At 45.8% G+C, this 27,070-nt stretch overlaps 1 protein-coding gene across 1 annotated transcript in view; it reads right to left on the bottom strand.

Annotated features, from left to right (window-relative positions):
- Nucleotides 1-22,711, bottom strand: part of LOC311247972 (ATPase family gene 2 protein homolog A-like) — a gene marked incomplete at both ends in the record, with an annotated part of 69,145 nt that extends 46,434 nt beyond the window's left edge. Inside the window, 1 exon segment of the mRNA XM_084338943.1 lies at nucleotides 22,473-22,711. Within this exon segment, the coding sequence (XP_084195069.1) occupies nucleotides 22,473-22,711 (239 nt within the window).
- Nucleotides 22,712-27,070: the final 4,359 nt, after the last annotated feature.

The following is a 27,070-nucleotide window of genomic DNA, read 5'->3' on the forward strand; positions in this document are numbered from 1 at the left end:
GACGTCGCCTGGCGATGCGATCGCCTGTTGCTCAACGACAATCGCCTGGCCCCCCACACCAGGGGCGGCCCGTCGCTCTGTCTAGCTGGGGGTGTGGTTATTTGCTTCCCCCCGGAGGGAGATATCAGAGGACGGACCGGATGTTAGCTTGTTGTGAAGCGAGCATATTAGCAGGTAGCTGTGTTGTGCTTTACGAGGGAAGTATTAACCTGTAAAACCCATATTGAGCTGGAATTAAACCACCATATACGAATACAACCTCTCCTCATTCTTCCTGACATTACTGCCTGATCGCTACGATACGTTCACTACCACCGATTGGACAAGTATTGTTATGCACCTGCTGAGAGAGAATGTTTTTTCACTGAAGACACTGTTCTGTTCTCAACCATACTTTTCTTTGGACAATAAACCTTACAAACTCAGCTGCAGCCTGGACATTAAACTCTGTCAACATCCACAACTTCTTTTGTTACCCGAGTATAAAAACATCTTTTATCATTTATTAGCTAATGACAAGCGGCCACTCTATAGCTTCTCCACTAACGTTATTTATTTAAATTGTTCCTGTTAATAATAATGAACATAAGTAGCATGGTAATAATACGTAGGTTATTGATCAATGAATGTATTGATAAATTAATGGTGTACAAATGATACACCAGTAGAACTTCTGCACTACTTCTACTGTAGAAGTCATGTTATTTCCTCATTGTGCCGTCGCCTCAGAAAATAGGATCGAGGCGATATTTTGCGAGGCGACAGAAATAGCTGCACGACCGTCGCTTCAGAATCTCCTGCCGTGTGGGTTCTCTCATTCATAACAATGGAGGCGATGCAATTCTGTCGGTCGGCTCGCTAAAAAAGTCGTCGCCTGGCTAAAATCGCCCGCCGTGTGCCGAGCCCTTAAGAAAAAGCAGTACACCACAGCAAGTTGAGGCAAGGAACTAACTGAAAACTAATTAGGAGGCAACTCTACCTCCTATCTGTGCTAATAATGTCAACTGGGTTAGAATATATTGATGGGCTATAAAATGTTTTTTTTGTTACCAAGGTGCCACACAAGAAACATCAAATGAGCTCTCAAGACCTTCACAAACAGATTGTTGCAAATCATGACAATAGAATTGGCTAAAGACGTATTTCACAACTTCAGAATCTTCCAGTAAGCACCATTGGGGGCATTATCCATAAGTGGAAGCAACATCACTCCATCATCAACCGGCCATGCACAGGTGCTCCTCGCAACATTTCTGATCAGGGAGTCAGAAGGATACTTAGAAGAGTAGCCAGAGAGCCATGGACCACTAGGAAAGAGCTCCAGAAAGACTTGGAGGCAGCAGGTACAACTGTGACAGAAAGGACCACAGGCAATGCACTCCACCGCCATGGCCTCTGTGCGCGCTCAGCCCGCAAGACTCCACTACTGAAGAAAATACTTGTTGAAGCTTGTTTAAAGTTTGCCTAACAACATTTGGACAAGCCAGTGAACTACTGGGAGCATGTACTCTGGTCAGATGAGACCAAAATGTTACTTTCTGGCTGTCACACCATGTTTGGAGGAGAAATGGCAGTGCACATTACCCGAATAACACTATACCAACAGTGAAGTTTGGAGGTGGAAGTATCATGGTGTGGGGCTGCTTCTCCTCTCCTGGTACTGGCAGACTTCATATCATTGAAGGAACAATGAATGGAGCCATGGACTGAGAGATTCTTGAGAGGAACCTGCTGCCTTCCACCAGGATGCTGAGGATGAGACGTGGGCGGACCCTCCACCAGGATGACACGTGGGCGGACCCTCCACCAGGATGACACGTGGGCGGACCCTCCACCAGGATGACACGTGGGCGGACCCTCCACCAGGATGACACGTGGGCGGACCCTCCACCAGGATGACACGTGGGCGGACCTTCCACCATGACAACAATCCAAAGCATACAGCAAAGGAAACTCGCAGTTGGTTTCAGAGAAAGAAAATCAACTTGTTGGAATGGCCCAGTCAATCACCTGACTTAAACCCAATTGAACATTTGTGGAAGCATCTGAAGATCCAGATTCACAAGAGGCCCCTCCGCAATCTTCAAGATTTAAAGACAATTTGTGTAGAGGAATGGGCCAAAATCACACCTGAATACTGCGGGTGATTAGTTACATCATACAGAAAGCATCCTTGGAGCTGTCATTACAAACAAAGGCTTCTCCACTAAGTATTGAATTAATTTCAGTTAGTGTGTTCAATACTTTTTTCCTATGTCATTCCACTTTATTACACATAACTTTATTTATGTATGGTCTTTAATGTTTAGATTTTTTGTCTGGATTCCCTGAGTTAATACCAAAGTCTGGTGAAAAGTTCACTTGAATGGCCACATTGGAAATATATTTATGGGACAAAATGCTGATGTGTTCAATACTTATTTTCCCCATTGCATGTATCGGAGGAAGCATGTGATAGACTTCAGGGCTCCCTAGACCGGCAAGTCCCTACTTGCAAATGCGCGCAACGACCAGGAAGGGGAGATGGGAATTGGCATAACGACTAAATTGGGATGGGAGGAAAATACAAGAAAAATAGGAGGAGAAAAAGTGGATAAAAAAAGAATTTTAATTTGGAAAAACTCCTCTCGGCTGAAGCTACTGTTACTGGTAGCGTTGCACTGATCCGCAGAGCAATACACAAGTTGGGATATATTTCTGTGAGCTGCTTTGTGTGTCATGCTCTTTGATGGCAAGTCAGGTACATTCTCCAACTCCTGACGGCCCGGGCGCGTGTACCGGTTCCGCAACAGTAAGTGACTTCCGGGTAGGCCTGATTGGCCCCGACAGGCACGTGACGCGGCAAACTCAGGACGCGCAACGAGGCTGCTGAGAGCTGTCGCGCGGAAATAGGCTGTCTATTGCCATTCTCTAACACAAACTCTAACCTTAACCAGCTCCTTAACAGCGCCTAAACTTAACCGTTCTAACCTTAACCAACTCCGAAACAATGCCTAACCTTAACCTTAACCATGCCTAACCTTAACCATAGAAAGAATATTGCCATTCTCTAACACAAACTCTAACCTTAACCAGCTCCTTAACAGCGCCTAAACTTAACCGTTCTAACCTTAACCAACTCCGAAACAATGCCTAACCTTAACCTTAACCATGCCTAACCTTAACCATAGAAAGAATATTGCCATTCTCTAACACAAACTCTAACCTTAACCAGCTCCTTAACAGCGCCTAAACTTAACCGTTCTAACCTTAACCAACTCCGAAACAATGCCTAACCTTAACCTTAACCATGCCTAACCTTAACCGGCGAAAGAATACACGTTAAAAAAAAATCACGTTAAAAAAAATAAATTCGATGGGATTCGAACTCGTCAACAACGGACCGCAGGATCGCAGGACCGCTGCTCTGCGAGGTGAGCTAAAGCGCTGAATGAAAGTCATAGCGGATTTGGACGGTTACATCATTCCGCAAGCTCTGCCGCGCGGCAGAGAAAGTTGCGCGTCACGTGCCTGTCGGGGCCAATCAGGCCTACCCCGGAAGTCACTTACTGTTGCGGAACAGTTACACGCGGCCCGGGCAGACCAGACGTGCACGAAGTCACGCGCGGATTCCGTGCGAGATCGCGCACGTGGCCTGGCACACCGAGTCCGACTTCAGAGCGGGCGGACGACAGACTGCAGCGCGAGCCCTCCATAGAACCAGAGGTATTCCAAAGCAGCAGCAGCACGAGCTCTCTCTCTCTCTCTCCCTCCCTCTCTCTCTCGCTCTCTCTCTCTCTCTCTCCCTCCCTCTCTCTCTCTCTCTCTCTCTCTCTCTCTCCCTCCCTCTCTCTCTCTCTCTCTCTCTATATCTCCCCCCTCTCTCTCTCCCCCCCTCTCTCTATCTCCCTCTCCCTCCCTCTCTCTCTCTCTCTATATCTCCCCCCCTCTCTCTCGCTCTCTCTCTCTCCCCCCCCTCTCTCTCTCTCTCTCTCTCTGTCTCTCTCTCTCTCCCTCCCTCCCTCCCTCTCACTCCCTCTCTCTCCCCCTCTCTCTCTCTCTCTCTCTCCCCCCCTCCCTCTCTCTCTCTCTCTCTCTCTCCCCCCCTCTCTCTCTCTATATCTCTCTCTCCCCCCTCTCTCTCTGACCTCTCTCTCTCTCTCTCTCTCACTCTCCCCCCCTCTCTCTCTGTCTCTCTCTCTCTCTGTCTCTCTCTCTCTCTGTCTCTCTCTCTCTCTCTGTCTCACTCCCCCCCCCTCTCTCTCTGTCTGTCTCTCTCTCTCTCTCTCTCTCTGTCTCTGAAAAATGCCAGTAGGCCATGACCAAAATAAATAAATAAATAAAAGTGATCCAGATTTGGACTGATATGATACTGTAGTGAATTCCTGTGATTGTGGTCATAGAGAATCAGGGCGCGTTCACACCTACCCTGTTTGGTCCCTTTAAGTGGACCATGGTCCCTTTAGATCGATAGTCCGTTTGGTTTGTACAGGTGTGAACGCAAACCGAACTATAATGAGGACCAAACAACCGAACCATGGTCCTCTTGAAAAGTTGGGACTCGGTTTGTTTCAAAGTGGACCATGGTTCGTTTGCTGTTGGTGTGAACGCAAAACGAACTTTATATAGTATCTAATCTAGAGCAAATGAGTGACAGGTGCCTAGTGGCGGCGGTCGCGCGACCCAACTTGACAGCGCCAAGTGACAGCTTGCGTGCGGCGCAACCCAACTCAAATGAATGACAGGCGCGCGGACAGTCTCTCTCTTCCTCCCTCTCTCTCTCTCTCTCTCTCTCTCTCTCTCTCTCTGTCTCTCTAGACTGGCGCCGCGCGCGGACAGTCTCTCTCTTCCTCTTCCTCTCTCTCTCTCTCTCTCTCTCTCTCTCTCTTCCTCTCTGTCTCTCTAGATCAGGGGTCAGCAACCTTTTTGACATGGAGTGCCTGTTTGAAATATAGTTGTAACTAGTGTGCCTCAACAATATTCCATGCATCGTAATTTTTTTTTCTCATAATCAGGTCTTTTTAATGATAATTTTTACATTATTACATCATTATTGTTATTGTTATTATTAACAATATTATTATGATGGTTGTATCAACCCTAAATCTGAGTTGGGGGGGGGGGGGGGGGGGGATGCAATGCAGACAAACAGCTGCATACAGTGCGACCATTTCACTCACATTTGCCCATTCATTTTTGGACACATCACACACCATTGGTGTGTGTACTGTACGTGTGCTGTCATAGCTCCACCTACAGGCCTAATGGAGAACACCAGGAGAACACCAGGATGTGAATGGAGGGTGAATGTGAGGTATATTGTTACAAAGGGTCAGATTAAACCGAATATATGTATTTATTGATTGATATATATTGAATAGTATTTGTATGTCGTTTGATATCCCTTGTATATTACTTGTACATATACACGGAATGTCCCTTTAACCTAGTAGTTACACAGACCATAATATTTCATTCTCCTATTGGATGGCGTGCCACCAGCGCCAGTGCCGTGCCCCTAGAGCCGACTTCAAAGCTACCTTCATGACATGTCTCAACATGCCCGCTTCTGCCCAGGGCTACGAGACAGTGAGGAGGCTGGCACTAGATTATTCCCCGTACATATAAATATGGCGCAGGCGAATACCAGAACTTCCTTTTCAGTTCGAGTTGAAGTTCAGTCTTGTTCAGTTCAATTACCTAAGTGACGCCTCACCCACTATGCAACGTGCGGTGCAGTAGGGCTCGTATTGCCCCAAAATAGAGTCGTGTTATCCTAATACGTTTGTTCAACGTATCGTTCGCTCCTTACTAGTAAAAGCCTTCATTACGAGTCAAAGACCACGTGAAGTGAGTAATTGTGCGTCTACATAGAGCACTTATAGCCGCGTGCAAATAGGATAGTATTAACGTCAAGTTCAACTGTGAACCACCGCGCATCGGAGGATTTACACCGGCGACAGCAGAGCCCTTTCCGGCAGGATTATTATTATTCTTCATTGCTTTGGCCGGGCTGCTGGAGCAGAGAACCGTCTACCCCGCTGCTGTGTGGGATCTACCGTGAGGACATCACTCGAGCTCGTCTCTGTTGGACCAGAGGCTGACCGGCTTACACCTGTGCTGCTGCACACTGGAATTACAGCGGCTGCTTTTCCCCGCTGACACAGGGGTAATATCGCCTCCGTGGAACCATTGACTTTGCATAGAGCATTGCCTCCCCCTGCTGGCTTACAACCGGTAGTACCCCCCCTTCCAGTATCTCCCCTGAGTACCATAGATATAATTGGACATTCATTATTGATTTGCCTATGCATAATTCCTTTGCCTTATAAGCGCAATTAAAGTAAAGTATATTATGTAATACTATTTGATGTAATAAATATTCTAAACGAGTACTTGTGTGGAAACCGTATCATTGTGGAGGAGTTCTCATCTGATATACTTGTGTACGGTATGGCCAGTAATGTACATAAGACGGTAGTGGTTTAATGATACCAATACTTGATTAATACAGTCAGGGAATTGTACCCCTCAGTTATAATTGGTCCTTCGAGCCCCGGATAATAATTAGCGTAATATTAATATAATATTAATATTGACATGGCCGATGACGAACACTCCACAAACGGTTCTCCTAAGCTAGATCGCCCGCAGCGCAGACGGCAGCCACCTCCCTATCTAGAGGCATACGCTGTCAGTCCAATACCTAGCTTTAAAGGGAAATTAATTACGGATAAAATAACGAAAGCGGATAGTAAAATTATGTCCGACTCTATCAACCAGGCTACCCCGCCAACAGAGGCCCTAGTGGGTTCTAATGTAACTGACCAAGCTCACGGTGGGGACCAGGAGGGAACTGACACGACTTTATCCCCAGACAACGTCGACGAGGTAGTCCCCGGAGAGCTCCAGGATAAAGAAAGCCCTCCCGGGATGGAACCCGACCCACCACAAGAAGAGACGCGCACCCAGGAGACGGATCTCCTCGGTACGCAACAGGAGAACGGATCTCCAACAAGTACTGCCGGGAGCCGATCGCCCCGAACGGCGTCTTCCCCCAGCGAGGCGGACAAGATGCTGGCGCAAGCACTCATCGCCACCCTGGCAGCCTCCACCGAACGCGATCGACTTCAAGCGCAACAGACGCGCGAGCGCGAACATTTTGCAGGCGAGCGAGAGCGCTTCCAGGCGCAACAAAGGAGTGAAGACGACCGCATAAGACTGGAGACCAGACGCCTCCAGACAGAAGAGAACATTGAGAGAAGCCGCGCCGATGCACAGCACGCCGCCGCCAATGCACAGCGCGACGTCGCAAATGCACAGCTCCACGCCGCCCATGCCAGCGCCAATGCCCAGCGCGACGCCGCCAACGCACAGCGCGACGCCGCCCAGGCCAGCGCCAATGCGCAGCGCGACGCCGCCAATGCCCAGCGCGAAGCAGCGCGCGACGCAGCCCATGCCCAGCGCGAGGCAGAGCGCGACCGGCTGCAGGCGGAGCTGATGGACAAACTGGTTGCCATGGCGACACCCCCTCACTCCGCACGGAGCTCTCAGAGATCGTCAAGACATGGGTCTAGGACACATTCCCCTACCCGACGAAGCGACCCGGGACCCCGCCAACAGGAGGATCCTGTCCACGTCTCCGAACCCCCTCCCCGGCCGGTCCATACGAGACCCAGCAACCGGGAAGAACCGGACCACGCCGAGAGACTGAACAGAAGACTCCAGGTCCTAGCAGAGGGAGAGGAGGAGGAAGAGGAGGAATGTCAAGCCGACCAGCAGCAACGTACTCTGGCCCAGGAGGCCCAGTACAGCCCCGACCAGCAGCAACGTACTCTGGACCAGGAGGTCCAGTACAGCCCAGAAGTCAGCCCCGAGGCCCTGCGCTACAAACCCCCGACTCAACTCACGGGTGAGTTTGACGCACGGCCAGCCCCGAGGGACAGCACCTGGGTACCCGACCTTCGGTACCCACCAAGTACCAGCCCAAGACGACACGCACGGGGAGACTCGCCTAGGAGGCCTCTTCCCCAACGCTCACCGATGTGCCAGTCATCCATGGCATCGTACCTTGGCACACCGACGTTTCCAGACTTCACCCATGAGAACCGAGCACAGTACACGGAGCTACGGATGTGCTTAGAGACAATGATGGTTGATGTAGCTGATGAACGCCACAAGTATGCTACCCTATTGAAGCACCTCAAGGTGCCCCGAGCGCACAATATAGCGCTGGCTTATGCCAACTCTACTACCCCATACACAGCGGCTCTAGCAGCACTCGACCAACGTTATGGACGCGTATGGGACTATGTGATACAGGAGATAAGAGACATTGACCGTCTCCCCCCAGCCAGAGACAACAGAGCATTAGATGACCTGTCTATCAAGGTACAGTCCCTGGTAGGGATGCTGGGGTCCCAAAAGGAAAAGGGTATCTACGAACTGTACGCTAACTCTAACGTAGAGAGGATATTAGAGAAGCTCCCTCCCGCCCGACAAGAGCGCTTCAGGCGGCAGAGAGACTACCGCGACCCCAACGGTCCAGAGGCATCCCTCCTAGACCTATCTGAGTTCCTCGCCAGGGAGGTCAGTAGCCTACGACTCGACACGTTCGTATGGAGTGGACCAAGCCCAAGACTCGGACCTCGGGGACAAACGGATAACCGCCGGTTGGTGACCGTTATGCACCAAGCCGAATCAGTACCACACAAGAACCACAACACCCCCTCGACGAAAGAGGACCAGTGGAAGATTGAGTGCCAGTACTGTGAGGGAGAACATCAGCTGTACCAATGCGACACCTTCGGGAAGCTGACCACGGACGAGGTGAGTCAGTGGACCAAGGACCACCGCCGCTGCTTCCGCTGCGCGCGCAGCCACCTAGCAGCTGAGTGCCGCTTGAAGAAGAAGTGCAGCAGGTGCGGTGGCACCCACCTGGAGGTCCTGCATGACATCAACAGGCGTCAGCCAGGGCAACAGAGTGGGCCCGTCGCGGTAATGTACCATGCCGAGGCGGTGGCACCAGTACCGAAGAGCCACCAGACCGCTCCCTACTGTACCTACTGCGACGGCGGACACTGGCTGGCACAGTGCGCCGAATATAAGACACTGAACCCCGTCCAAGTGGACCAGTGGCGTGAGGCGGCCCAGGCGGGCGCCGCTTACCACGCAGGGGCGGCCCAGGCGGGCGCCACTTACCGCGCAGCACGGTGCGGAGCCCACCAGAAGGTCCAAGGCAATCAACCAACAGGAGTGCTCCACATTGACCAGCATAGCGGGACCCCCTGTGTGCTCCTCAAAGTGGTCAGGGTGCTCCTGAGCTACGAGGACAAGGTCCTGGACACTTACGCCGTCCTGGACGACGGGTCTGAAAAGACTCTCCTCCTCGCTTCCGCAGCAGCCCAGTTGGGCCTGCGGGGTGTCAAAGATACCATGACCATACGCACCATCAGAAGGGACCAGAAGACCATAAAGGGTGAAAGGGTCTCCTTCAAGATAGCATCGGTGGACCAGCCCGAGAAGCAGTATAGTATAACTAACGTCTTCACCAGCCACGACATAGGCCTGTCTCAGTACACCTACCCCATCCCACAGCTGATGGCTAAGTATGTGCACCTACGTCAACTACCTATACCGCTTATCGACGGCGCCACACCGACCCTGCTCATCGGCTCCGACCACGCGGACCTCATTCTCCCAATTGAGGCGGCCCACATCGGACCCAAAGGATGCCCAGCCGCGGTTCAGACCCGACTGGGATGGACGCTCCAGGGCCCCCTCTACGGACTTGACAGTCAACCCACGTCTACACGCTGCCTACACACAGAGGCGAGCGACACCGGCCTCTCCCCCGTACAGCAGAGGCTATTGACATTAAGCGAGAGGCCCGTGAGAGAACCGTGGGCACCAGAGAGAACCGTGGGCACCCCCCTCAGCTGCGCTTCAGACGTAGCTGACCTCGAACCCAGCACCCCAAGCGACTCCTTGACGGGGCGGCCGGGACCGGCCCCTCCTCAGATGGGGTACAGAGCAAACAAGAGAAACAGAAGGAGGAGGAGGAGGCACAGCCAAGCACAGATCAAAGCAGTCTCAGGCCCGCTCCCTCCTAAGCCCCCCTTCATCCCGTCCAGTCGTTATGACCATAGACCAGTCACTACCCCGAGCTGCGTGGCCGGCCGGCCGCGTAAGCAAAGTGACCACTGGTGCCGACGGAAAGGTCAGAGTGGCAGAAGTGCTCGGCCAAGGGCGGACCTACAACCGACCCGTGGCGAGGCTGATAGTCGCCAAGGCTCCCCGACTCGCTTAATGACGACCATGACCCATGACTTTGTGAACTGACCGACCCCTCACAACGGACATTGAGTAGTGGACAGTGCGGTTAATCTGTCTCTGCTTAGCTAATTAGGTGGGACTAATTAGGGGGCGGCTGTTACAAAGGGTCAGATTAAACCGAATATATGTATTTATTGATTGATATATATTGAATAGTATTTGTATGTCGTTTGATATCCCTTGTATATTACTTGTACATATACACGGAATGTCCCTTTAACCTAGTAGTTACACAGACCATAATATTTCATTCTCCTATTGGATGGCGTGCCACCAGCGCCAGTGCCGTGCCCCTAGAGCCGACTTCAAAGCTACCTTCATGACATGTCTCAACATGCCCGCTTCTGCCCAGGGCTACGAGACAGTGAGGAGGCTGGCACTAGATTATTCCCGTACATATAAATATGGCGCAGGCGAATACCAGAACTTCCTTTTCAGTTCGAGTTGAAGTTCAGTCTTGTTCAGTTCAATTACCTAAGTGACGCCTCACCCACTATGCAACGTGCGGTGCAGTAGGGCTCGTATTGCCCCAAAATAGAGTCGTGTTATCCTAATACGTTTGTTCAACGTATCGTTCGCTCCTTACTAGTAAAAGCCTTCATTACGAGTCAAAGACCACGTGAAGTGAGTAATTGTGCGTCTACATAGAGCACTTATAGCCGCGTGCAAATAGGATAGTATTAACGTCAAGTTCAACTGTGAACCACCGCGCATCGGAGGATTTACACCGGCGACAGCAGAGCCCTTTCCGGCAGGATTATTATTATTCTTCATTGCTTTGGCCGGGCTGCTGGAGCAGAGAACCGTCTACCCCGCTGCTGTGTGGGATCTACCGTGAGGACATCACTCGAGCTCGTCTCTGTTGGACCAGAGGCTGACCGGCTTACACCTGTGCTGCTGCACACTGGAATTACAGCGGCTGCTTTTCCCCGCTGACACAGGGGTAATATCGCCTCCGTGGAACCATTGACTTTGCATAGAGCATTGCCTCCCCCTGCTGGCTTACAACCGGTAGTACCCCCCCTTCCAGTATCTCCCCTGAGTACCATAGATATAATTGGACATTCATTATTGATTTGCCTATGCATAATTCCTTTGCCTTATAAGCGCAATTAAAGTAAAGTATATTATGTAATACTATTTGATGTAATAAATATTCTAAACGAGTACTTGTGTGGAAACCGTATCATTGTGGAGGAGTTCTCATCTGATATACTTGTGTACGGTATGGCCAGTAATGTACATAAGACGGTAGTGGTTTAATGATACCAATACTTGATTAATACAGTCAGGGAATTGTACCCCTCAGTTATATATATCGTGTAAATAAGTTTTGATTGATCGCAAGACTACACTGTAAAAAAAAAAATAATAATAAGTTACCAGAACTTAAAAATATTGAGTTCAGTTACTGTGCATTAAGGTTCAGTTTTCAAGCCATAATAAGTTAACAGAAAAATAAGTACACAACCACATTATTTCAACCTAATAAAACTATGTTTATTGTCATTGTTTTAAGAACACAAGTTGACTTGGTAATACTCACATTTTGAGTAAAAGAAATGGCTTTTAACATGTGCAATGTTCAATGAAATAAATAATACAATTTGTTGATTAATCCCACTGGTCACAATGGTGACCGTAATAATGTTTTTGTTATAAGGCTCTGCAAATGTTACTGAATGATGTAGCAATGTATTTCCAGCTAAATTGAAATAATAAACAAATAAAGGGTCTCCATTAAATATGGTAATATTAAGTAAAAATATGGTAGTAAAAAGAACCTGTGGGAGGATTTCAACAAGATAAATGCGACAACAGTGCAAAATATTTCACTATAATATTAATATAGCACGCGTGCCTAGGGTTGCCTACCCCTGCTCTAGATGAATGACAGGCGCCAAGTGACAGCAGTCGCGCCGCGACCCAACTCTTCCCCAAAGAGCGCGCAGGCGCAACTCCACCTAATAACTTCATCCTCACATTAGCAGCCTTACACAGACCTGTCTGTATCTCACAGCGGCAAAAAAAAGAAATAAAAAAAGACAGCAATGAGTCGAGGATCAACGTGGGGTAACGACGAGGTGAAGGCTCTTCTACACATTTGGGCGGTTACCTTTGGTGGTCATCTCTGCGACGTCTCCTCTGAATGATGTGCAGCAACGCAACATCAATCCCACGTCTTGCTTCCTCATACTCTGCCTCTACTGCGTGTATTTGGCAGGCACACCATAACAGAATAATAAATGCCATGACGGCGATGTGGCTCCATATTGTTGCTGTCAATATGGTGAATGTGAAAGAAGAAAGAAATGAATTGGCGCCCTTTCCCTTGCGCTAAACCCGCGAATGTTAATACGTCACTTGTGACAGGCATAGCAACAAGCATAGCAACCAGGCATGAGAGTGACAGCTAGACAAATCTAAACAGTCGGCGTGTGGGCGAGGTGTGTCAATACACTGTCTGCAACTGTTTACGTTTGTGAGTGCTAGTCCAATAGATGAACGACTTGGCGACAGCATGTCCTTTGTTTACAAATTAGATCCGCACCAAACAGGGTAGTGTGAACGCAGACCAAAATCAAACAATGTATCATTTTCACATTTGGTCCACCAGAAAGTCCGGACTATCCACAGACTTTCAGAACACACCCTTAGTCTTATGTGCAGGGATCATTTCCAGAAGTATTTAGACAAAGTCATAGACATAGATACTCAGGTTTTCAATAGACTGTAGGCCCACCTTTTTTTTGCATTAATAATTCTATCTTGATTCTAACTAACTAGATTGTGTGTTTATTTTTATTTAAATTTTTTTAATTTTTTATTGATATTTTTTGCACAAATCTCTCCAATATTCAACACATATCTTTCCACATCACAATATGCAACGTCCAAGATTTGCCTTTTTCTTTTTTTTGTAAGAACATACAAAACATGTAAAAGACTCATACAAATACATTAAAAACTGACATGGAAATTAAAAAAAGACTTACGAAAAAAAATACTATATATTGTGCATATATATCCCTGATGCACATACTTTACATGTAGACTGATCTACCTGCGAGCAGGTATGTGCTGCATCTTCTATCGGGATGCCATCCTTCTCCATATTGCATGTGAGAGAATGCGTCTCAGATATATGTAGGTGTGCATGAGAGCATGCATGCATGTGTGTCTCAGATATATGTACGTGGGTACGTGTATCACGTAAGCATGTGTACATGCCTCATATGTGTGTGTGTGTGTGAATCTTTCTGGTGTGTGACTGTACTCCTACCTCTTGTGTGTGTCTCGTATCCATGTGTGCCTCTGCCCCCTATGTGAGTGTGTATCTCAGATGTGTATATGTATGTGCGTCTCAGCTACGTATGTGTGTGTCCCCTATGTACATGTATATCCCCCATATGTGTCAGTGAGAGCCTATGCTTCAACTATGTGTATATGTAGGTATGTGTATGCCTATTTCCTATAAGTGAGTATGTGCATGTATGTGTGCCCCTGGCATGTATATCTCAGCCTTGTGCATATGAGTGTGTGTAAATCTATTATGTACACATACGAATATGTGTATCCTAGACACGTGTATGCGGCTAAACATGCGCACATGAGAGTGTGATAGAGACGGTGGCCATTCCATAGATACACCATCCGGACATAAAATCTATGCATATACATACATAATACAATATAAAGTACAAGTACCATCAGATCAGATCCCCTTTTTCACCTTCCTCCTTGATACCATTGTAACCCCACCTTAATCATTCGTCCCCAGACCGTTCAGTCAGGTGTAGAAAACTGTCCCATACCTCAGCGAAGATATCCTCTCTCCCTGCGACTCTATACGTCACCCTTTCATATGATGCTGTCCGGAACATTAGTTCCATCCATTCTTTAAAAGTAATATCAACGGGTGATTTCCAATGTCGTAATGCAATTCTACATCCTGATATCATGGCCATTCTATACCACATTCCCCGGTATTTAGGCAGTTTAATCCCTTTCGGTACTATACCCAAAACACATGCCATTGGGGAGTTATTTATCTTCACATTCAGAACCTTACTTAGGAATATCAACAATTTGATCCCACATTTTCCGGACCTTCTCACATTCGTATAGCATATGTAGTAAAGTGCCGTTTAGGTTTATTTGTTATGTTATTGGATGATGACTTGCTTCATAATAGTGTTCCTTCAGAGACCAGATTCTAGGCCCACTGATCAGGTTGTGAAAAGCTGTGACAAGGACCTATTTAACCTATATATCTATTAGCTGCTACAATAATAATAATAATAATAATTAGGGCTGTCAGTTTATCGCATTAATTTGATTAATTAATTACACAGCAAATTATCACGTTATGAAAATTTACTCAAAATTAATTACAAAAAATATATATATATTTAAAAAAAATTATAATATTTTTTTTTTATCTCATTCATTCCATAAGAACGTAGAATACACATTTACAGACTTTTTTTTAATATGGTCCATTTGCATGTTCTTGGTATCTGATTCTAGGGACAGCTATGGATCTCAGGGAATGTATTCCCAGTGTCAGAAATACTGTGGGCTAGATCCACAAAGAATGGATTGCACGGTGCAAGTTGCACCCTTACTTACAATTCAGTATGAATTGAAAATTGGGGACCCTGATGTAAACAAGACGAAAGTCTTTCTCTGGTCTATATCCCCTTAACAATTGTGTGTATTGAGCCGTACTGTATTGTACCCATTCTGCAATCTGTTAATACAATTTTCATTCAACAATCAATCTGCGTGGTTGTTACGAAGGATCAGATTAAACCGAATATATATATTTATTGATTGATATATATTGCATAATATTTGTATATCGTTTGATATCCCTTGTGTATTCCTTGTACATATACACTATAGTCAAGTTAGACCGCGCTCACAAGTACTCACACTGGGTGCTGTAATCCCATAAAGTTCAGTATAACAAAGCAGGATAGCCGGACCAGCACTCACAGGTTCAATGTTTTTTTAATTGGCAGCCTGAAGCAAAGCAGACATGTTTCGGACTAATGTCCTTCTTCAGTGGTATGGCTAGCACTGGAAATGAATTCAAGGTGATGATTAAATACACCTGGCAGGTAAATGACACGGCAGGAAATGACATCACAACGCAGGTGTGCCTATGCAATATGACTAAATGAATGACCTATCAAAATAGAGTACAATCATAATTTATACATATGTATAGATATATCTATATCTATCATCAATAAATATTTATAAACAATACAATACAAAACGAAACAAAATTACCAGAAACTTGATAACATATAACATGCCCTTTCATTTATAGGGCTAATTGAGCCACTTTACTTGAATTGAATTAATTAATTTCAAATTATCCATAGGGCATCTAGTTTGGCAACAAACAACATCTTAAATCAGACCAGAAATAACAATGTGGGAGTAAGGAGGTTAAAGGAAACAGGTTAAGACGTTCTCTTCATTCATACCTTTAGGTTCGATACAATTAAACAGGTGGATATAATAACATTCACGTTGCAGTAGCAGCTTGTGTCTGTCTCCACCTCGCGCTGGCCTGAGTACTAGCTCTAGTCCCATATATTTGAGGTCGTTGACGGTATGCTTACACTTAGAGAAATGCCGAGCTACCGATGACTTGACATCTAAATTCCTCACAGCACATTTGTGTTCACTTATTCTTGATTTAAAGGCTCTCGTTGTTTTGCCCACATAGGAAAAATTACAAGGACATTTTAGCAAATACACCAGATTGGACGAATTACACGTTATCCGTCCTTTGACTCGGATATTTTTCCCCGTTTTTGGATGTGCGAAAAATTTATCTTTAATCATACCCTGGCACTGAACACAGGATTGGCAGGGAAAATTTCCGTCTGGGATGTTGGACATAAAATGAGAAGGTTTCTTTAAGGGCAAATCAGTTTTGACTAGGAGATTAGATAAATTTGCTTGTCTCTTGTAAAAATAGTTAGGCGAATGCTGAAACGCTGTCCCTATGAGAGGGTCGGACTGCAGAATATGCCAATGTTTATTGACAATAGTCCGCGTGTCTCTCGTAATAGGGCTGTAAGTAGACACGAAAGATACTTTGTCAGGTTTATCTTCTTTCTTTCTGGGGGTAAACAACGTGGCCCTGTCGATATGCTTGGTTTTATTAAAGGCTTTTAGTGTCAAATCAGCACTATATCCTCTCTCGTGGAAACTGCCACGGAGTACCTTTGCTTGTGCAATAAATGTATCGTCAGTATCACATATTCTCTTATAACGAAGTATTTGGCTATAAGGAAGACTGTTCTTCAAGGCTGGGGTGTGATAACTAGAATAATGTAAGAACGAGTTACGATCCGTCTCCTTTTTAAAAACCTCTGTGTGTAATGAGATGCCATCTGGGGCTTTCTTGATCAAAACATCGAGGAAGGGTAAATTATACATATCAAACTTTAATGTAAACTTTATCGTTCTTCTACAGGAGTTCAGGTACTCAAGGAAGGCAAAAAGTTCATCATCCTATTACGAGAGACACGCGGACTATTGTCAATAAACATTGGCATATTCTGCAGTCCGACCCTCTCATAGGGACAGCGTTTCAGCATTCGCCTAACTATTTTTACAAGAGACAAGCAAATTTATCTAATCTCCTAGTCAAAACTGATTTGCCCTTAAAGAAACCTTCTCATTTTATGTCCAACATCCCAGACGGAAATTTTCCCTGCCAATCCTGTGTTCAGTGCCAGGGTATGATTAAAGATAAATTTTTCGCACATCCAAAAACGGGGAAAAATATCCGAGTCAAAGGACGGATAACGTGTAATTCGTCCAATCTGGTGTATTTGCTAAAATGTCCTTGTAATTTTTCCTATGTGGGCAAAACAACGAGAGCCTTTAAATCAAGAATAAGTGAACACAAATGTGCTGTGAGGAATTTAGATGTCAAGTCATCGGTAGCTCGGCATTTCTCTAAGTGTAAGCATACCGTCAACGACCTCAAATATATGGGACTAGAGCTAGTACTCAGGCCAGCGCGAGGTGGAGACAGACACAAGCTGCTACTGCAACGTGAATGTTATTATATCCACCTGTTTAATTGTATCGAACCTAAAGGTATGAATGAAGAGAACGTCTTAACCTGTTTCCTTTAACCTCCTTACTCCCACATTGTTATTTCTGGTCTGATTTAAGATGTTGTTTGTTGCCAAACTAGATGCCCTATGGATAATTTGAAATTAATTAATTCAATTCAAGTAAAGTGGCTCAATTAGCCCTATAAATGAAAGGGCATGTTATATGTTATCAAGTTTCTGGTAATTTTGTTTCGTTTTGTATTGTATTGTTTATAAATATTTATTGATGATAGATATAGATATATCTATACATATGTATAAATTATGATTGTACTCTATTTTGATAGGTCATTCATTTAGTCATATTGCATAGGCACACCTGCGTTGTGATGTCATTTCCTGCCGTGTCATTTACCTGCCAGGTGTATTTAATCATCACCTTGAATTCATTTCCAGTGCTAGCCATACCACTGAAGAAGGACATTAGTCCGAAACATGTCTGCTTTGCTTCAGGCTGCCAATTAAAAAAACATTGAACCTGTGAGTGCTGGTCCGGCTATCCTGCTTTGTTATATTGTACATATACACGGAATATCCCTTTAACCTAGTACAGACCATAATATTTCGTTCTCCTATTGGACAGCGGTCCCTTAGGCGCCATTGCCATACCCCCAGGGTCTAGTTCAAAGTCACCGTCAAAGACATGCCTGGGCATGAACGGCTCTGCGCAAGGATACGAGACAGGAATAGGGCTGGTACTAGTTTGTTCACCTAACGTATAAATACGGCGCAGGTGAATACAGAAGTTAAGTTACCCAATAAGTTGAAGCCTCACCCACGATACAACGTGCGGTGAAGTATGGCCTGTTTGGCCCCAAATAGAGCATTGAGACCGCGTGCGAATTAATAACTGAAGTATCAGAGTTTAACGCTGTACCGTCGAGTTCGACCTATTCTATTAATTCAGTAATAGTCTATTTATGTATAGTGTATCGTGCGGCTACCGTTCTACAGTGACCAGCATCACCAACGTTTCCTCGTACCAGCTAGTGTGCTTATCCAGGCTGGGCAGCTTACCCTGGCGCTTTCACCCGAGGAGCCCTAGACGAGGACCGTGTGGACATGTACACTGGATAATCTACCCGACGACTACATAGCCCTTTTCGGCTGGATTATATTTGCTTTGGTCCTGTAATTGATGGAGCGGAGAATCGCCTACACCCACAATTGTGTGGGATTTACCCTGTGAGGAGCAACGTCGAGCCCGCCTCTCAGAAGCCTGAGGCTGGCTAGCTTTCTTCCATGCGGAGCTGCATGCCACGGAGAACAGCTGTTATTCGTCTGCGGATCAAGAGATTATTGCACCGTCTCCTGTACTTGGAGTCTCTCTATTCATCGTTGACCCAGACTCTACTACCGACAAATCCTCTCCCCTTGCTGGCTTACAACCGGAGGGACCCTACCAGTATCTCCCGCTGCCTTACTATTGTACCATAGATATAATTCCTAAGATACAGGTGGTATTAATTATCTCCTGCGTAATATGAGAATGGACATACGTTATTGATTTGCTTACGCACATTCTTTGCCTTATAAGCGCACCCTACGTAAAGTATTGTTATATACTATCATTGCTGCTAATAAATATTCTTAAACCCAGTTTTGTGTGGAACCGTGTCATTGTGGGAAGTGTTCATCTAATATACCTGTGTACTGTATGGCCAGTAGTAATGTACATAAGACAGTAGTGGTTTAATGATACCATACTTATATAATACAGTCAGGGAATTGTACCCCTCAGTTACAGTGGTGATTGATTGAATGAAAATTTTATTTTGAGTAAATTGTAATGAACCAAATGAGAATATCAATAAAACAAAAATGTTATCTTTGACTGTGAATAACACCATGCTCAAATTGACCAGACCTGAAAATTCTAAGCAAATTAATAGATGGAAGATGATTAAACAGAAGGTTTTGTAGTAGATACAGTACTGAATTCTGTACACATGCATCTGGACACACAGACCCCTGACGCTGAAAGATCGAGCCGCCCACGCGTTACTCCTCGCCACTGAGAGATCGAGCCGCGCAGGTGAAAAGATGCGACTGCTGTTACCTCGAGTATCGGAGGGGACTCGTGCTATGTATGACTTAGTCCACATTGCAGCCGGATTGGGGGAGGCAAGAAACAGTGTTAGAGACAGGGGAGGGTTGAATTGGATGATACGAAATTGGGATGGGAGAAAAATAGAAAATGGGAGAAAAAGTGGATAAAAAAAAAAATCCTGTAATTAATTAATTAATTCATTAATTAATTAATAAAGTGTCCATTACAGGAGAAAATGGGTTTTGCCAAGTGTTAGAATTGCTTCCCCTCGATGATGTCACACTGGGATGAATTGCTTCCCCTTGATGATGTCACACTGGGATGAATTGCTTCCCCTCGATGATGTCACACTGGGATGAATTGGCTTTGATTAATTAATTAGCTGTGCTTTTTGTGGAGCCAGGAACACCTCACGTAATGTCTAGTGTGTAAACATCTTGTTTACCTCCTCCTGGGTGAGGGCCAGGCAGGGAACATGCTACATGCTACACGCTACATGCTACACGCTACACGCTGCTGCGCCCACCAGAAACATTATTACAAGGGGAGAAAGAGGTGCAGGGGCATTTATAATTAGATAAATAAATACAATTATTTATACTAGTTTCTTTGCAAAAAAGAAAAGAACGTTCTACAGATTCAAGGCATTTATTTTTTGAAAATATGTATAATTAGTAGGGATGCTCGATATTGGCTTTTTTACCGATACCGATATACCGATACTGTCCAACTCTTAATTTCCGATACCGATATCAACCGATACCGATATATGCAGGTTTCCCCCCCCCCCCCCAATTTTTTTAATAAATTCAGGTAATTAACACTTACCGTGCCACACACGAGATTTATCGGAATTATTAATATCTCGTTGAAAGCCACTCACGAGATTTCTCTGAATTTTTTATTTACATCTTTTTTAGCTATCTGAAATCATATTGCATCACGCGAGCCTACCCGAGTCTACCCGAGAGCCGCCGGCGATTAGATGTGGAAAAAAGCGCCCCCTATCGTCTCCCAGATGACATAAGGGATTTTGGAATGGACTCAATGAAAATGGATGGGGAAAAAAATCCTGTACTCCACATTTTCCAGTCCACTGATGCAGCCGGGGTTACCACAGTTCATTCTGGAGCCTCTGAGCCCCGCGGAATCATGTACTGCACTGTACACACGGTGGATCTATACACGTATCGATTTCTTCGAATGGTGATCAGGAATTGGAATATACCAGTTGGATACCATCTGATGTCAGGTAAGGAATCTATGTTATCAGTGTTAGGATAATCAGACTCATTTTGATGAAGATATAAGCTGTTTTGTGAAATGTGCTCTATCGGTTTCACTGTAAAAGTCCAAGAGGAAATCAACGCAGCGATTATCCGTGCGCGGCTCGAATGGGCGTGCGTGCACGTATACTATTGATCATCTAGCGTTTATTTGAAAACGATTCATAAATAGGCCGACAAATATCAACGTTCTGGAATATTCCAGTAAAAGGCGATTATCACAGAATGGGCTGTTTTTTACCTCAAAACGGGTGCTTTTCAAAATGCTCTCAAACGGAAATGAAGCGATAAAAAACCAATCTGCCTTGACAGCACTGACTGGAAAAGGATTCTTTGATAAGTGACGGGCAGATTAGGCGATATTAACGATAACATTAAAGTGGATGGTGGCATTGAAGCGCTAACTCTGGCGCCACCTCGTGGCATAGAAAGTGTTAACATTACATATCTCTTGTTGTGGAATTAGCACAACATTATGCATACTTTTGACAATAAATCAAATCAGAATTTGTTCTTACTTGCTTGCCTGGGTAAATAAAGGTTATAGAAATGTTTAAAAAAAAATAAAAAATTAAACCGATACCGATATTTTCCGATATCACATTTTAATGCCGATATCGGCCGATAATATCGGACATCCCTAATAATTAGACATATTAGTAATTAGTTAACTGTTTAATTTCAGTTGACGGGGTTGACCCTGAGCAGGACCCTGGTGCTATAGCCACCAAATACTGCCGTGTTACTGAAACTATTCAAATAGCATGTTCCACTAGCATGTTCCACTAGCATGTTCCACTAGCATGTTCCACTAGCATTGAGAGTCACTGAATATAAATATCTTGGCGTGTGGCTCAGTGAGACATTGTTTTGACAGAAATAAATGACAAGCTGACCAGACATGTGCAGTGTAATGATCTATCATGATCAATCTTTCGCCGTCGACTAAAGACGCACTTCTTCAACCCTTATAAAAGAAATTCAAAAGAAAATATGTAAGGGATAATGTATAGTAGTGAAGGTCAATTATTTTGCGACAATGACCTCGTAGCTATACATTATCCTGCTTATTACATGGCTAACTTACTAACAATATACCTAATTCATTTGACAAATCGCAGTTGTTCTGTGGCTCTGTCAGCCCAAATAAAGTGATTATTATTATCGCGGGCAGCAGCTCTGTTCAGGCTCCGCTGTGTTCTGGCTCCGCTCGTCGCTCCGCCCCCTGTCATCGCCGGCAGCAGAACACCAGTGTCTAATTGCACTGAAACAGTGTGTGTCAGTGGGCTTGATTGCCAACAGCTGCGCTCTGCGGTCATTATTGAAAAAACAGCGGCCATTATTGAAAAATAATGACCGCAGTCGGGGGGCTATTGACCAATCACAAGCAAGCATTTCGGCGAATGTGAAAACGCCATGTAATAACTAATGCACTTGTCATGATACTGTCATGCACTTGTCCTAATAAACTAACCTACACTGTAGCACTCAGCACTTTGATGAACATTGTTACTCAGCTGATAGAGTTGTGCCCTTCCTGATGACCTGTCATACAGAACCTTCCTGCTGACCTGTCGTACAGAACTTGTAAGTCGCTTTGGATAAAAGTGTTTCAGCTAAATGACTAAATGACTAAATGACTAAATGTAAAGTGGTCAGGGAGGTCACCTTGGGGACATCGATGGCCACCTCCCTCATGGCGCTGGGTTTGACCTCAGACATGGCCCACTGCAGGTCCTCCAGGGTGACGGTCACCTGCCCCCACAGCTGCTGGTCGCATGGCTCCTGGACACTCCCCGACAGCTCCTGGCCACGCCCCGACAGCTCCTGGACACGCCCAGACAGCTCCTGGCCACGCCCCGGCAGCTCCTGGCCACGCCCCAGAGCTCGCCTCAACGCACGCAACCCTGCACACAATCAGGGGAAATGTTCACATTAGGGCTGTCAGTTTATCACATTAATTAGATTAATTAATTACACAGCAAATTATCGCGTTATGAAAATCAACTCAAAATTAATTAAAAACATTTTTTTGTAATAAGGACCATTTGCATGTTCTTGGTATCTGATTCTAGGGACATCTATGGATCTCAGGGAATGTGTTCCCAGTGTCAGAAACACTGTGTCTGTTACTAGGCTTGAGTAAATTGTAATGAACCAAAGGAGAATATCAATTCTATTTAAATCTTTGACTGTGAATAACACCATGCTAAAATTGACCAGACCTGAAAAATCTAAGCAAATAAATAAAGGGAAGATGATTAAACAGAAGGTTTTGTAGATACAGTACTGAATTCTGCCATCCGGACACATGCCATTTGAAATATGATTATAGAATATAGAATATCAGGCCTAAAATGGTTATGCGATTAAAATGCAATTAATTCAATTAATTAATTACAAATCCTGTAATTAATTAGATAAAAAATTGTAATCGCCTGACAGCACTAGTTCACATCAACACAAGTCTCTCACCCGTGATTAACAGCTGCATCTTTGTTTCATGCGACGTTTTCAAAATATCTGTACATTAGCATCTTTGGCTCAGTTTTAACGCTAGAGCGACACTGATAGTATCACGTGAAACTAGAGATCACATGAAAGAGATCACAAGGGATCACATGAAAGAGATCACAAGGGATCTGTTGATCCATCACCAGATTACACGGGAAGGGGCTGAACAGGCTCCACATTTCACAGGAAAAAATACTGCAATATTTTATATCCAGTTCCTAGTCCAGCTTAAGTGTGTGAATCACCAGAGATCTAAGATAGCATATTATCACGTAGTATATATATATATATTGTGACGAGCCTGGTGGTGGTCAGACTCGTCACGGTTCAAAAACAAACAAATTCAAATGTCCACACAAGTGCAATATCAATCAATATGAATATTTATTGAATACAGGCAGAATATAGTCCGATAGACAAAGAGAATGGTCGTAATACAGTCTGATGGTCAAAACACAAAACAGGCCCTCGTACAGAAAAAGGATTGTTCAATACTCAGAGTAGTCGTCTGGTCCAGGGTCAGTACACAAGGGGGTTTCTCAGCCAGTCCAGGGTCCAGTACACAATGAACACCTTCTCGCCTTCACCTCTCCTCTCACTACCTCTCACCTTCACCTCTCCTCTCACTACCTCTCACCTTCACCTCTCCTCTCACTACCTCTCACCTTCACCTCTCCTCTCACTACCTTCACCTCTCCTCTCACTACCTCTCACCTTCACCTCTCCTCTCACTACCTCTCACCTTCACCTCTCCTCTCACTACCTCTCACCTTCACCTCTCCTCTCACTACCTCTCACCTTCACCTCTCCTCTCACTACCTCTCACCTTCACCTCTCCTCTCACTACCTCTCACCTTCACCTCTCCTCTCACTACCTCTCACCTTCACCTCTCCTCTCACTACCTCTCACCTTCACCTCTCCTCTCACTACCTCTCACCTTCACCTCTCCTCTCACTACCTCTCACCTTCACCTCTCCTCTCACTACCTCTCACCTTCACCTCTCCTCTCACTACCTCTCACCTTCACCTCTCCTCTCACTACCTCTCACCTTCACCTCTCCTCTCACTACCTCTCACCTTCACCTCTCCTCTCACTACCTCTCACCTTCACCTCTCCTCTCACTACCTCTCACCTCCACCTCTCCTCTCACTACCTCTCACCTTCACCTCTCCTCTCACTACCTCTCACCTTCACCTCTCCTCTCACTACCTCTCACCTTCACCTCTCCTCTCACTACCTCTCACCTTCACCTCTCCTCTCACTACCTCTCACCTTCACCTCTCCTCTCACTACCTCTCACCTTCACCTCTCCTCTCACTACCTCTCACCTTCACCTCTCCTCTCACTACCTCTCACCTTCACCTCTCCTCTCACTACCTCTCACCTTCACCTCTCCTCTCACTACCTCTCACCTTCACCTCTCCTCTCACTACCTCTCACCTCCACCTCTCCTCTCACTACCTCTCTCCTTCACCTCTCCTCTCACTACCTCTCACCTTCACCTCTCCTCTCACTACCTCTCACCTTCACCTCTCCTCTCACTACCTCTCACCTTCACCTCTCCTCTCACTACCTCTCACCTTCACCTCTCCTCTCACTACCTCTCACCTTCACCTCTCCTCTCACTACCTCTCACCTTCACCTCTCCTCTCACTACCTCTCACCTTCACCTCTCCTCTCACTACCTCTCACCTTCACCTTTCCTCTCACTACCTCTCACCTTCACCTCTCCTCTCACTACCTCTCTCCTTCACCTCTCCTCTCACTACCTTTCACCTCTCCTCTCACTACCTCTCACCTTCACCTCTCCTCTCACTACCTCTCACCTTCACCTCTCCTCTCACTACCTCTCTCCTTCACCTCTCCTCTCACTACCTTTCACCTCTCCTCTCACTACCTCTCTCCTTCACCTCTCCTCTCACTACCTTTCACCTCTCCTCTCACTACCTCTCACCTTCACCTCTCCTCTCACTACCTCTCACCTTCACCTCTCCTCTCACTACCTCTCACCTTCACCTCTCCTCTCACTACCTCTCACCTTCACCTCTCCTCTCACTACCTCTCACCTTCACCTCTCCTCTCACTGCCTCTCACCTTCTCCTCTCCTCTCACTACCTCTCACCTTCACCTCTCCTCTCACTACCTCTCACCTTCACCTCTCCTCTCACTACCTCTCACCTTCACCTCTCCTCTCACTACCTCTCACCTTCACCTCTCCTCTCACTACCTCTCACCTTCACCTCTCCTCTCACTGCCTCTCACCTTCACCTCTCCTCTCACTACCTCTCACCTTCACCTCTCCTCTCACTACCTCTCACCTTCACCTCTCCTCTCACTACCTCTCACCTTCACCTCTCCTCTCACTACCTCTCACCTTCACCTCTCCTCTCACTACCTCTCACCTCCACCTCTCCTCTCACTACCTCTCACCTTCACCTCTCCTCTCACTACCTCTCACCTTCACCTCTCCTCTCACTACCTCTCACCTTCACCTCTCCTCTCACTACCTCTCACCTTCACCTCTCCTCTCACTACCTCTCACCTTCACCTCTCCTCTCACTACCTCTCACCTTCACCTCTCCTCTCACTACCTCTCACCTTCACCTCTCCTCTCACTACCTCTCACCTTCACCTCTCCTCTCACTACCTCTCACCTTCACCTCTCCTCTCACTACCTCTCACCTTCACCTCTCCTCTCACTGCCTCTCACCTTCACCTCTCCTCTCACTACCTCTCACCGTCACCTCTCCTCTCACTACCTCTCACCTTCACCTCTCCTCTCACTGCCTCTCACCTTCACCTCTCCTCTCACTACCTCTCACCTTCACCTCTCCTCTCACTACCTCTCACCTTCACCTCTCCTCTCACTACCTCTCACCTTCACCTCTCCTCTCACTACCTCTCACCTCACAACACTCCGTTAACAACAATCTCTCTCTCAATACAACACTCCTACCTCACCTCCTCCCAACTCAACTCTATCTGTCCTAGTGTATTATAGTGTGTGTGTCTGGTGTGTGTGCGTGTGGGATGTGGGTGATCGAATGGCACACAGGTGTGTTCTATCAGTACTAATCAGTACAATGTAGGTGAATCAGGGTGATTACTACAGACACAGTGAATCAGAGTGATTACTACAGACAGTGAATCAGAGTGATTACTACAGACACAGTGAATCAGAGTGATTACTACAGACAGTGAATCAGAGTGATTACTACAGACAGTGAATCAGAGTGATTACTACAGACAGTGAATCAGAGTGATTACTACAGACAGTGAATCAGAGTGATTACTACAGACACAGTGAATCAGAGTGATTACTACAGACACAGTGAATCAGAGTGATTACTACAGAGTGAATCAGAGTGATTACTACAGACACAGTGAATCAGAGTGATTACTACAGACACAGTGAATCAGGGTGATTACTACAGACACAGTGAATCAGAGTGATTACTACAGACAGTGAATCAGAGTGATTACTACAGACACAGTGAATCAGAGTGATTACTACAGACAGTGAATCAGAGTGATTACTACAGACAGTGAATCAGAGTGATTACTACAGACACAGTGAATCAGAGTGATTACTACAGACAGTGAATCAGAGTGATTACTACAGACACAGTGAATCAGAGTGATTACTACAGACAGTGAATCAGACACGACCAAAGCTTGTCCTCCAATGTCAGGTAACCGTGTTTCAGACCTGCATGCACACACACATCACCACACACACATAGACACATA

The sequence above is a fragment of the Notolepis coatsorum genome (assembly GCF_963971535.1).
Source record: "Notolepis coatsorum genome assembly, contig: SCAFFOLD_1037, whole genome shotgun sequence".
NCBI lineage: Eukaryota > Metazoa > Chordata > Actinopteri > Aulopiformes > Paralepididae > Notolepis > Notolepis coatsorum.